Here is an 11,133-nt window from a genome sequence, read left to right on the forward strand (position 1 = left end):
GAATAATCAAATGTTTACTGAGCCTTTGAAGGAGAAGACTTCTCAAACAAGAGCGAGAACACAAGTATGGGATCCGGCAGTTCACACGGATGGTGCTTGGTTGATGATAATTGCCAACGCTTCACACAAAGTCCGGGACTCTCAGGAGGACCTGCCGGGTAGCTTCAGTAGGAAATAATGGGAAACGCCTCCTCAGATGATCCGCTTACTACCAAGCCAACCTAGGACCCTGATTGGCACCCGCAGTAGTTGTCACTTCCCTTCCCCCACACAGCAGTGAAGATGAATAGCTAGTACAATCCCAATTCAGTTACATCGATTGGTTACAGGAATGGATTCACCTTCGAATACGTTACAAATGCAGTGCTGGAAGGGACTGTAGAACCGGGAACGGTGACGTCATCAGCCAAGTCAGGGCTAAGCCGTAGCCTAGAAGAGGACCGCAGAGGACCAACCTCCAGATGGAGATAGCTTTATCATTGTACCAGGTGTCAACAGTCCGTCATCCGTAGAAGGGAACATACCTCAGCTTTAAGGCCCGTTTACATGGCCCAATCATCGGGTGTGAACGTTCACACAAAGACCTGGACACTCACTCGCTGGGCAGCGGAAAAGTGAGGGTCCAAGTAGTCGGAACCAGATCAGTCTAATTTACTTTATAACTTGGCACAAGCCCTTTAAATCTGCCCACAGCGGTCCGTTTCCTCATGGGAATGTTGAGATGAGATTGGGAAGAACGATCTTTCATCCTCATACCAACAACTCTTGTTCCGTGTAAACGAGCACCAATCAACTTGTGTCAATCGGCGCCCTGTGCATTGGGCCAAGGATCGGCTCGTGTAAAAGGACTCCTAGATGGAGACTGATTGGATTGGTTCCACACCTTCATCCTAAGGAACTGCAAGCTGTTGAGCTTTTGGGGACCATCGAGTTGTGTTTAATGACCACAGTGAGAACTCATTCACTAATTCGGAGAGGGTAAAGCTTTGTAGAGACATTAGGGTACCGATATTATTGCAACCAGGATGGATATCACAATATAGGAGACACGGATGGGCGCCGCACCCCCATACAATACGTACGATGACCCATGTGATTAGGGTGCCGCTTCTTCTTGGACCCGGGCACTCCTGCTTTAACAGTTAATTCGGACATGAGCCTTCTGTATAAGATGGCACAGATTACACACCGACACGCCTGTGCTTAATACCGCCGCACTAATGCTCGATAAGAACCCGGGAATGGTGTAGATTGCTATCAGACATCTTGGTAAATGGACTCACTTCAGGTCTGCATGCGAGAGTCCTAAGAGGCTGCAGGGGATGTGGATACGGGCCCTGCACATTGCTGACTGTTACATGAACCATTAGGCTCGGTAACCCCCTTGGGTTCAAAACACCCCCCATCCCGGGCTGCTGATGGCCACAAGAGCTGCAGTCAGTGGCTGCTATGGGTGGGTTCTTCAGGGCAAATGATGGGTGTAGTTGTACCTGCTGGACAACGCTCCAGAGTACCAGGTGGAGACAAGTTGTACTAAGAGGCTTCCTCTCAGAGCCCCCTGAAGCACTGGGTGGTGCCGAGGGTTCCCAATGTCCGGAAGGCTCCGCTAAAGCGGCACTCTTCCTGTTTCACATTATATGGTGATAATGCTATTTTACCTGCGTTTAGTTCGTTCTCTTGTGTTTTCACCAATTTAGTTGGAATTTTCATGGCAAGAAGTCGTATTTCTTATGTACATAACACAAACATAAAAATACACATAGAAGAAAACATCTGGTGATAGAAACGAGCTATTCATTAAAGAGGGGTTGATGGCCGTCCTACAAGTACAGTATTTGCATTCCCTATTAATAAGAATGTTCTGCATTTTTTCTTAGAACTCTCCGTTGTGATGTTCCTCTGTTATTCCTCCTGGAAATGCGTAAACACATTGAAGAACTAGGTGTTACTATTCCTCCTGTTGATGGGGTGCGTCCTTATACACACTGATACTGTCCAATCAGTGGTGACTAATGTCAGATTGTGTAGGACAAACTCTATAGTGAAGGGGAATGGCAACACCCAAGTGTTAATGTGTTCATATATTTTCAGGAAGAATAACAGAGGAATGGCAGAACAGAGTTTTAAGGAAAAAAAAAAAGTTCTAGAATCATTTATGGGGAATGGAAGTAGTTACACAAAACGGACGTCGGCTTCCTTAGCTGGCATGCTGGGAGTTGTAGTTGTGCAGACGTTAGAGCAGCGGAGGCTGGAGATGGCTGCCCTTCTGTATGGTAATCATGTTGAGTAAATCCTCACTATGAAAATAATGCCATCCTTATCAGCTGGCACATGTACCCATGGCAGTGGCTACGGTAGTAATAAGCCGCAGTAATTGTTATTGCACGTCTTTTTCGTTATCCACGGCTCCAAGAAAGTGCGGCAGCAGCGGCTGAGGATAGCGATGAGCCGCATGCAGGCGTGTAAACTTTCTTGCTCGGGCCTTGGTGCTGGCACAGGGGTGGAGGCTGCAGATGCCAGGAACTTGCCCGCTGGTCACAGTGACCCCTGCTTCTCATGACCCGACTGTCAGGGGCAACTCTGTAAGAACAGATTGATAGGAACTGCACGAAATATACAAGCGGACGATCGATACTGAGAATTACAGCCAGACCGGTCACACTGCGCATCAGAAAAAGGACTACTTAAAGGGACGGTCACACTGCGCATCCAGAAAAAGGACTACTTAAAGGGACGGTCACACTGCGCATCCAGAAAAAGGACTACTTAAAGGGACCGTCCCACTTTACCCAAGTTCAACCCATCCACGGGGCTTTCATATGGTGGGGAGCGCGGCATCGCCTGATTTTATCGCCCGTGTATGAATGGCTTTCGTCTACTACTAGCCCATTTGAAGCCCTTGATAACCAACACGTGTGATTCCAGGACTTGCTGCTACGTCCGGTACATCAGCAGCGTTCATCAGTTCAGGCCTGGGGCCATGTAGACCACATCACTAGTGACTGCATTTACTGCCCCGCCGGATGCTCTATTCAGTGCTCCGGCCCGTGCGCAGTCCCTAAAGCGTGCGCAGTCCCTAAAGCGTGCGCAGTCCAAGAACTGAATAATGTGACCTCCAGAGGCGCTGGGTCTGGTAAATGGGTTGTCCGAGTATAAAAGGGCAGCCTGAGGGGTGCTCCATGGCTCCCCCATTTGTTCCCCGCCACTAGTCTCCCTGCTGATGTCAGCCTGAACCGTCTACAAGCAAGCTGCTGCAGCCAATGGCAGCCCTCATTGATTATTAGGGACACTGGCTGCAGCGGCAGGTTTGATTACAGCCTGTAAACAACAACATAGTAGAAACCAGAAAGAAGAAAGGGAGAGCGGCGAGTATCGGCCGTTTTGTTATCTTACACCCCGGAGGACCCAAAAGGCTGTCCCTTCATAACTCAGACAACCCCTTTAATATGGTAGCACAAGAGGTACTTTGATAATGTATCAGTGGCATGTGGGACGGGGCAAGGGTCAAGCGCTGGCTTTGACGCCAGCGCTAGGAATCATGGGAGTTTACCTTTGCAAGATCAGGAAGCCTGATGATAGATAGGATGATGATGGGAACGGCCATGAAGGGAGGAGGTGAATTATTTTTGGAAAACATCTGAAACACTTGTATTACACTAATTTACACATTCTGGGCCAAAGAGAAATGCATTTAAAGGGTGTTCTCCACTTTGCGTTTGATAAGTCGATTACAGGGAATCCCACCGCTGGGACCCTCAGCGATCGACTGCAACACTGGGGAACACCCAGGCATTCAATTTCTCTACAGCGCCACCACTTAAGAATTACACAGCAGCCATTAAACCCAATGAGCGATCTATGTAATATGCATTTAAGTGTATAAGACTGAGCTGCAATACCAAGCACAGCCACTACACAATGAACGGCACTGTGCGCAGTAAAGGCTGTAGTGATAGCAGTGCTCACCCGAGTGCCGCTATCACTTCAGTCAGCTGATCAGTGAAGATCTCCAGCGGCGGACTCCTGCCAATGAACTACTAAGGACAGGTCATTGATGTTTTAGTGCCGGAAGACCCCTTTAACACGTCCTAAGTCTTGATTTTAGAGCAATTATCCAGAGAGGCAGAATCTTTATCCAGACCTCCATTTCCCATGCAGGGAAATGGCCATGGTATGGCCCCTCTCTGTGCCCGTCACATCATGGCAAGGGGCAAGCTGTTCGGCTCATCTGATTAGCCAGCCCCCTTCTCTGTTACAGCCAATGCAAAGACACAGAAGAGGGTCAAATTAATTAATAAGATGACCTGAGCAGCCAATCCCTGGCAAAGACATGATGGACACAGAGGGGGTCCATACCACGTGACCCAGTGGTGGAAGAGGAACTTCCAAGACTGCAGGTTCAGGGAGGGATTTTGTCTCCATGGACAAGCCCTTTAAGAAACATTTCAACCCATAAATGGGGCTGTCTGCAAAAAGACAAGATCTCCAGGATCCTACAAGCGCCTCTTCCCTGGAATTGGATTTCTACCAGCAATGCATTTTCTAGGTAGTCACGGCCACACCCCCAGACAGAATAATCCCCGCCCCTTAATGAAAAAGTGCATCAGAATAGAGAAGTGGAGGAAATAAAACTAACTAATACTGTTATTGTAGTCTATACAGCCAATTGAATCCACATTTCTGGGTGGAAACAGCTTTTAACGAGGAAGCGGTGCCAAGAAAGGCGCTTTAAATGTGGTTTAGTAAATTTAAGACGAGGCGCTCCAAATTAAAAGAATAAACTCATCCGGAAGATCTTAACTTCTAAGTAGACGGCTAATCAGCGCCATACTTGGATAATTGTTAACACAATCCTTGGCAGGAGGATAAATGCACAGTAACCACACGAGAAATCCGGAAAGCACGGATATACCGGAGCGAGCCAGGCATGAGAGCGCGAGGCGGCAGCTACACGGGCGGCGCCATATCGGTCTGACAAACGGGGACCAATAGCGTGTTGGCAAAGATGCTATATTTTCTGCAAGAGAAGTGTGTTGCGTCTCTGTACGTTCGGACTTTACACGCACTAAAAAAACGTGCGAGGGAATTACACGCAAATAATGGTCTTTATTTCCATGCGTCTCGCAACGCCAAGAACATGGATGATCGGACTTGTAAATACAGCCTAAAAGCTATATGGGAACGTTGCGTGGCACAGTGCGCTCCAGTACAGATCTACATTGGCACTGCCACATACCGGGTATACGCAACACCCCTTTCTGGTGGAAGGTTGGCGTCCAACCGCCATGTTGTCAGAAGACTCTCAAGGGGACGACTGGCAGGAAACTTTTGGAATTCCTGCTTTTTCAGTAATATTCCTTTTCTATATAGAGTGAAATGCCTTTCACATAGAAACATCTGGTAATCTGGAAAGTCTGGTAATCCGGCACAGAACTGCAATTTAAAGCTTCCTACTAGAGATGAGCGAACGTGCTCGGCCCGCCCCTTTTTCGCCCGAATACCGCGATTTTCGAGTACTTCACTACTCGGGTGAAAAGTACTCGGGTGCGCCGGGGGGCGGGGAGAGGCGTGGCGGCGTGGGGGGTAGCAGCGGGGAACAGGGGGGAGCCCTCTCTCTCTCCCTCTCCCCCCCACTCCCCGCTGCAACCCCCCGTGCCGCCACGGCGACCCCCGAATTTTTTCGCCCGAGTACGGAAGTACTCGAAAATCGCGGTATTCGGGCGAAAAAGGGGCGGGGCCGAGCACGTTCGCTCATCTCTACTTCCTACGCATTTGCGTTCGGGATTTCCATTATTCTATTCTATCATAGGGAGAGAAAAACGGAAACAAACGTATCTGTTCATTTCCTCATTGCGGTGTTTCTAGCGCTTTCAGTTTGTGTTCATTACACCGGGTTCCCTTTATTTTTTGGCCCGGAAATAATAGCACAGATCGCCGCGCTATTTATTCTATTCACGAAAACAGAAACCTGATGGAAAGTAACATTGTTACAACATTCTCTATGGAAACGGAAGCAAATGGAAAGTCTTCCGTTATTTGGTCAGCTCTGCTGCGCGGGTCGGAAGGGACCTAGAAAAAAATATGTGCGCAAAAAAAGGTATCCGTTACATCCGGGCTCACACAGGCGGATTGGATTCCCCATGCGGCTGTGAGCCCGGCCGGCGGTCATGCGCAGTACAGGGGTTTTATTGCGTTTATCTGTATTTTTGCGGCCCATAGGCAATGTTAATTGTGTAAGGACTGAGGGTAGGACGGCCTCCACCGACATCAATGGAGGTCGTCCGCATGGATTCCGCGGCAGAATAGAGCATGCTGCAATTTTTCTTCCGCTCAGGGAATCTGCAATTTGTATCCACGAGTGCGAACGAAAAAGTGAAAATAAATTGCTTCAAAATGTGATTTTTAATGAAAGTGGACTGCATTTTGCATCTCGGTACATATGATTCTAGTGTGAGTGAAGATCACGTCTTATTTCCAGAGAGCCTCCGGCGCACATCTGAACGGAGGCGAATCGGGAATTTCTCCGGATGCCAAAGATTTAGCAAAAAAAAAAAAAAAAAAAGTTCCCCCAGATTTTTTCTACAATCCTTTCATTGCTCTTTTGCTGAAGGTTTTCGATCTTTACTTGGGAGTTTTAGAGACATTTCTAACTGTGGATAAGAGAACCTACTTGGCCTCATTGTTTCCAGAGTAAAGGCTGTATGTATACATTAGAATAGAGCGCTGGGAATAACAGAGCAAAGACAAAAAGCAGGAGGAGGCGAGGAGCCACAAGTCAGAACAGGAGGGGTTCCCCATTCCCTCCGCCTCGCCTTTTGCCTGGGATCAGCTTTCAGGAGCCTGGATGGAGACTCAGGATCTTCCCCGCCCTCCGTCCCCCTGAGATCGGCTTACATAAAACCAGGATGTCCTTGATGCTACAGGACACGGATCCCCCCTCCACCCCGCAGGTCATCACAGGTCACCCCCCATTTGTCATCATCCTTCTTCTTGTGACCCATCTGCATTTCAGTGCATTTTCCTAGGAAGTAATTCCTCCAGGAATGTTCCTTCAAGGGAAATTCCACCTCATAGGTTACAATTAATGACTTTCCCAGGATATAAATTAACGATGATTGACACAAGCCTGAGCCCCCAACACTCCGGGTCAAACGCTTCTTCACAAGTATTTGCTATAGAATAACTGATAGTAAAGGGTTAAAATTAAAAAAAAAAAAAACACAACCAGATGTGGGAATAATCACTCAACACTGAAATCAAATGGCAAACATCAGGTCTCCCTCTACGGCTTATCTCCAGCCTCAAAGTCAGCAGGCCAAAGCCTGAAATCTAAGGAATCTCAACTATTTCCATAGGAGCCGATATGTTCCGTCTACCTACAACCGGCTAGAATTGGACAACCAAGTATGGGATGAACTATGGGGGTGGACCACCGTTCTCGAGATCGGCACGGATCTCAGTGGTGAGACCCACGCCAATCAGTAAGTTACCTCTATCCTGTGGATAGGGGATAACTTGCAATTGTGGAACAACCCCTTTAAAGGGGTTGCACCAACATGCATAACCCCTCCCATAATGTGGGGCAAATAACTGATCACCCCGGGTCCTGCTCAAAGCACCACTGACAATTGGCCAATTTTGCTATGAGAAGCGCAGCCAGATACAAATTTCCCCTACAGCAGCCACGGGCGGCCATTCACACAAATGGGCATACTGTAATGCCAGGACACAAGAGGGTCCACCAGAACAGGGGCAGCTCTTGGTTCAGCATCCTTGCGGGGGACCATGAGCAGGAGACCTCGCTGTACGACATTCGTATACCCCAATAGGACATATGAACAGGCATTGTACTCTTGGCATGATCCATTTTACATTGAAGGAAGCAATATGGAAAAACCCATAATGTAAATAGAATTGACCTTTGGAGGCCATAGCACTGGTTGACGGTGTCAACCACACGCAAATCAGGTGCAGAGCATGTACTGTATCTCTAGTACCTATTGGGTCCCATTGGGCATCCTGGACTCATATGGCAGGTCTGCAGGACAGAAGAGGACTTCAAAGAATGATATCATCTATGAATCTTGGAGGAGATCATGAGAAGTTCAACAACCCAATCATGTGATGAACCCAGTCCATCTCTTTTGTACGGTATGGTGGACATTGCTCATTCTCCATCATCCATTGGATGGACGGGTATCAGCATTAGACATCTGCCCATCCATGACCGAGTAGAACAATATTTGCACCCATTATCAGATGCATCAGTTGTCCCAATGACTCTACCATCTGCCTTGACCAACATCTGACATCAGATGTTAATTGGAACTGGAGACCATCATCAACCAATATATACAATAAACCGCCGGTACAAACACCAAAATAGCAACTTGTGTGGGCGCCCTTAAAGAATGCAAGAAGACGCCTGCCTGCACACGCACATAGGTTCCTGACGAGATACGTTACGGGTTTCCTCAGCGCTTGTCGTAATTCTCGATGCTATATAAGGACTGAGCGCTTCCCTATCTATTCCGGTCTCCATTGTACCGTATCTTCCTGTTCCAGCACCAGGATGGGCTCCATTTATCTTCCTTAGAAGAAAGCGCTGAGGAATATATTTACGCTTCCTAAAGGAGAGTCATAAATCATTCGGCTGGATATCAAATAGAGATCACAAGAGCGAATACAGAACAACGGAGGAAGATGAAATCCATAAAAACTACGGAATAGCAAACTACCCCCCCACCCCAATAATGACATGGGGGTATAAAGCCCCCAGTATTCTGCAGTGCTGCTCAGTGGAACGTAAAATAAGGCTGCACTGATAACTTTATGATGCCGCAGCGGGCGTGATGAATGGCTATGACAATGGTCATTAGTCTGATGTGTCCGGCAGCGGAGGCTCAGCTGCCTCGATGGCACTTTAAGACGGTCTGACGAACCTGCTCAGACACCTCGATAATCAAATTACAGGCCCATTAGAACTCAATGTCACCTTTAAAGCCAGCAGCTACTGGGGAAACTTTAAAACACACAGGCGTTTTCCAGTAACCGTATTACAGGAAAGACGAGCTGGGGCGAAATATTTGAGGCCGGATGTCAGAGCATACCACATGCCACCCTGTTGGCGTGAGCACAAACATGAAGCATGCATTTCATAAGAGTCCAGTATGACATCCCCGGAGTAGGCTTATAATATTATATGTTATATCGGAGCAGAATAGCTGGTCGGACCTTATACAATCACCGGCGACCTCCAGAGATTTTACACGAAAGACCACCGCTGATCAGTCTTGGTGTATGGCATGGGCATAAAGCTAGCTCTGCATCAGTAGATTTGGAAAAATGCCCGCCTGGCAACAGAGAACCTGACAGCGGGATGAAGACAGAGCGGTGTGACTCTTACAGGCAATTGTCCCCGGCGGAGTTGTGACTATGACCTTAGTAGGGGAGGCTCTTCTGTCATCGAGGAGTACTGCAGAGCTAAGACGGGCAATCACAGCACTTCCCCAGGAGGGTCTGCTCTTGTTCTTGCAGGATGGGACCCCAAGTTGGGCCTTACGATTTGCATCCCCCATGTGGCAGACAGCCCTGTGGATAGCGAACAAACCCCCTCCGCTCCTAGAACATATGGTCCTATGTATCCAACAGGGTGGGAGTGAAAGGATTCCCTCCGAACTGCATAGTGACATGAAATCAAGTCCCGCCGCCCCTCTATTCTATAGCAACCACCGTGAAACACTGTATAAAACCGCACACTGAATAAACGAAGGCTTTCTTACCAGACGTATCCCACAGACTCAGTTCTATCCTCTGGGTGTCAATTTCAAAACTGGCCGTGTAATTCTCAAATACGGTGGGAACGTAATTCTGAACGGGAAAGACAAAAATCAGGTTATCGCTACGGTCGCATGTAAATGGCATAACGTTATCGAACGTGACGCCCGAACTAACTTAAAACAAAATTATATTTAAAAAAAGGGAGGAAAACCGAAAAAAAAAATGAAACATTGGAGCTTTGTAAACTATAATGATACATAATATCGGTAAATGTAAACAGAAAAGTTAAACTTGCAACAATGTATCCACCGAGCTTGGGATCTACGGGCAATGATTACAGTAAGCAAAACCTGTAACTAATATTACCGTGGGAGCTCTGCAGTAATAATATCCCCCTGAGAACAGATGGGGGTGAGAGATTAGTGCTCAATGGGGGCTCGTTAACCCCCGAGTAGCTGGATAAGCCTTGCACAGCGACTTACCTCTGGGAAGGAGTCCTTTGCAAAGACGTGCAATAAAGCGGTCTTCCCGCACTGGCTGTCTCCAACCACCACAATTTTGCATTTCACATTTTGGTTGGGATCCATCATCGATTTGCTAGACAGTTTCTGGCTGCTTCTTCTCTCCTTCATTGAGGTGAACTTATTCCCCTTTGCAGATACAATAGAAGTTGTGCAGAGAAAGAAGGGGCAGCTTGTTCCCAGCAATCCCCTCCAGCTGTTGTATCCTCCCAGCGCAGAGCTGTAATAACACATCCAATAGAGAGGTGACTGAGCTTTGTTTCACTACTCCTGGCTGCTTTTCTGTGTCCAGCCTCCTGCACTATCCTTATGTCACAGATCCTCCCTCTTCCATTGTAGGAAGCCCATGCTGCAGCCTCCTCTGCTGCTTGTGTCCAGTGCGCCATCTAGTGGCTGAAATCACTGGATTCTGGCTGCTGCAATCATTTCTCCTGGATGGTTTATTTTCTTGCAGCTCTTGCTAAATTGCATTGAGCTTTACTGCAATGGGCGAGAGAATAAACCAAAAGGAGTAGAAATCGATGAAAGAGAGTGGAGCATGGAGTGGTTATAGTAACGCTCCGGGAACAATGCAGCCTGGGAGGGAGATTTCATGTAACAGTTGAAATAGGGGGCAATTTATCCAAAGCGGATACCATCTTTCTCCCTCGTCAGATGTGGCTTAGAGCCCAACCTTGTGTAGGAGTGGGAAAGTAAATTGTGCCGGCCTTAGGTTAGACGGAATTTATTTTTTGCGTTCCCCTAGTCATAAAAACAATATATTGCAGTCTGCCTGTATTTCGCTTGTCCAGAAAGCAGCGAGAGAGCAGCATACCCACACCAGAACAATTCA

The 11,133-nt window shown here is 47.7% G+C and overlaps 1 protein-coding gene across 1 annotated transcript in view; it reads right to left on the reverse strand.

Moving 5' to 3' along the window:
* Nucleotides 1–10,566, reverse strand: part of RND3 (Rho family GTPase 3) — a 31,842-nt gene extending 21,276 nt beyond the window's left edge. The window contains exons 1-2 of the mRNA XM_066575198.1: nt 10,263–10,566; nt 9,783–9,870 (exon numbers count right to left, since the gene is read on the reverse strand). Of these exons, the coding sequence (XP_066431295.1) occupies nt 9,783–9,870; nt 10,263–10,535 (361 nt within the window). The 5' untranslated portion in view covers nt 10,536–10,566. The remainder of the gene's footprint in view (nt 1–9,782; nt 9,871–10,262) is intronic.
* Nucleotides 10,567–11,133: the final 567 nt, after the last annotated feature.

This window comes from Eleutherodactylus coqui, chromosome 8, assembly GCF_035609145.1.
Source record: "Eleutherodactylus coqui strain aEleCoq1 chromosome 8, aEleCoq1.hap1, whole genome shotgun sequence".
NCBI classification, from domain to species: Eukaryota; Metazoa; Chordata; class Amphibia; order Anura; family Eleutherodactylidae; genus Eleutherodactylus; species Eleutherodactylus coqui.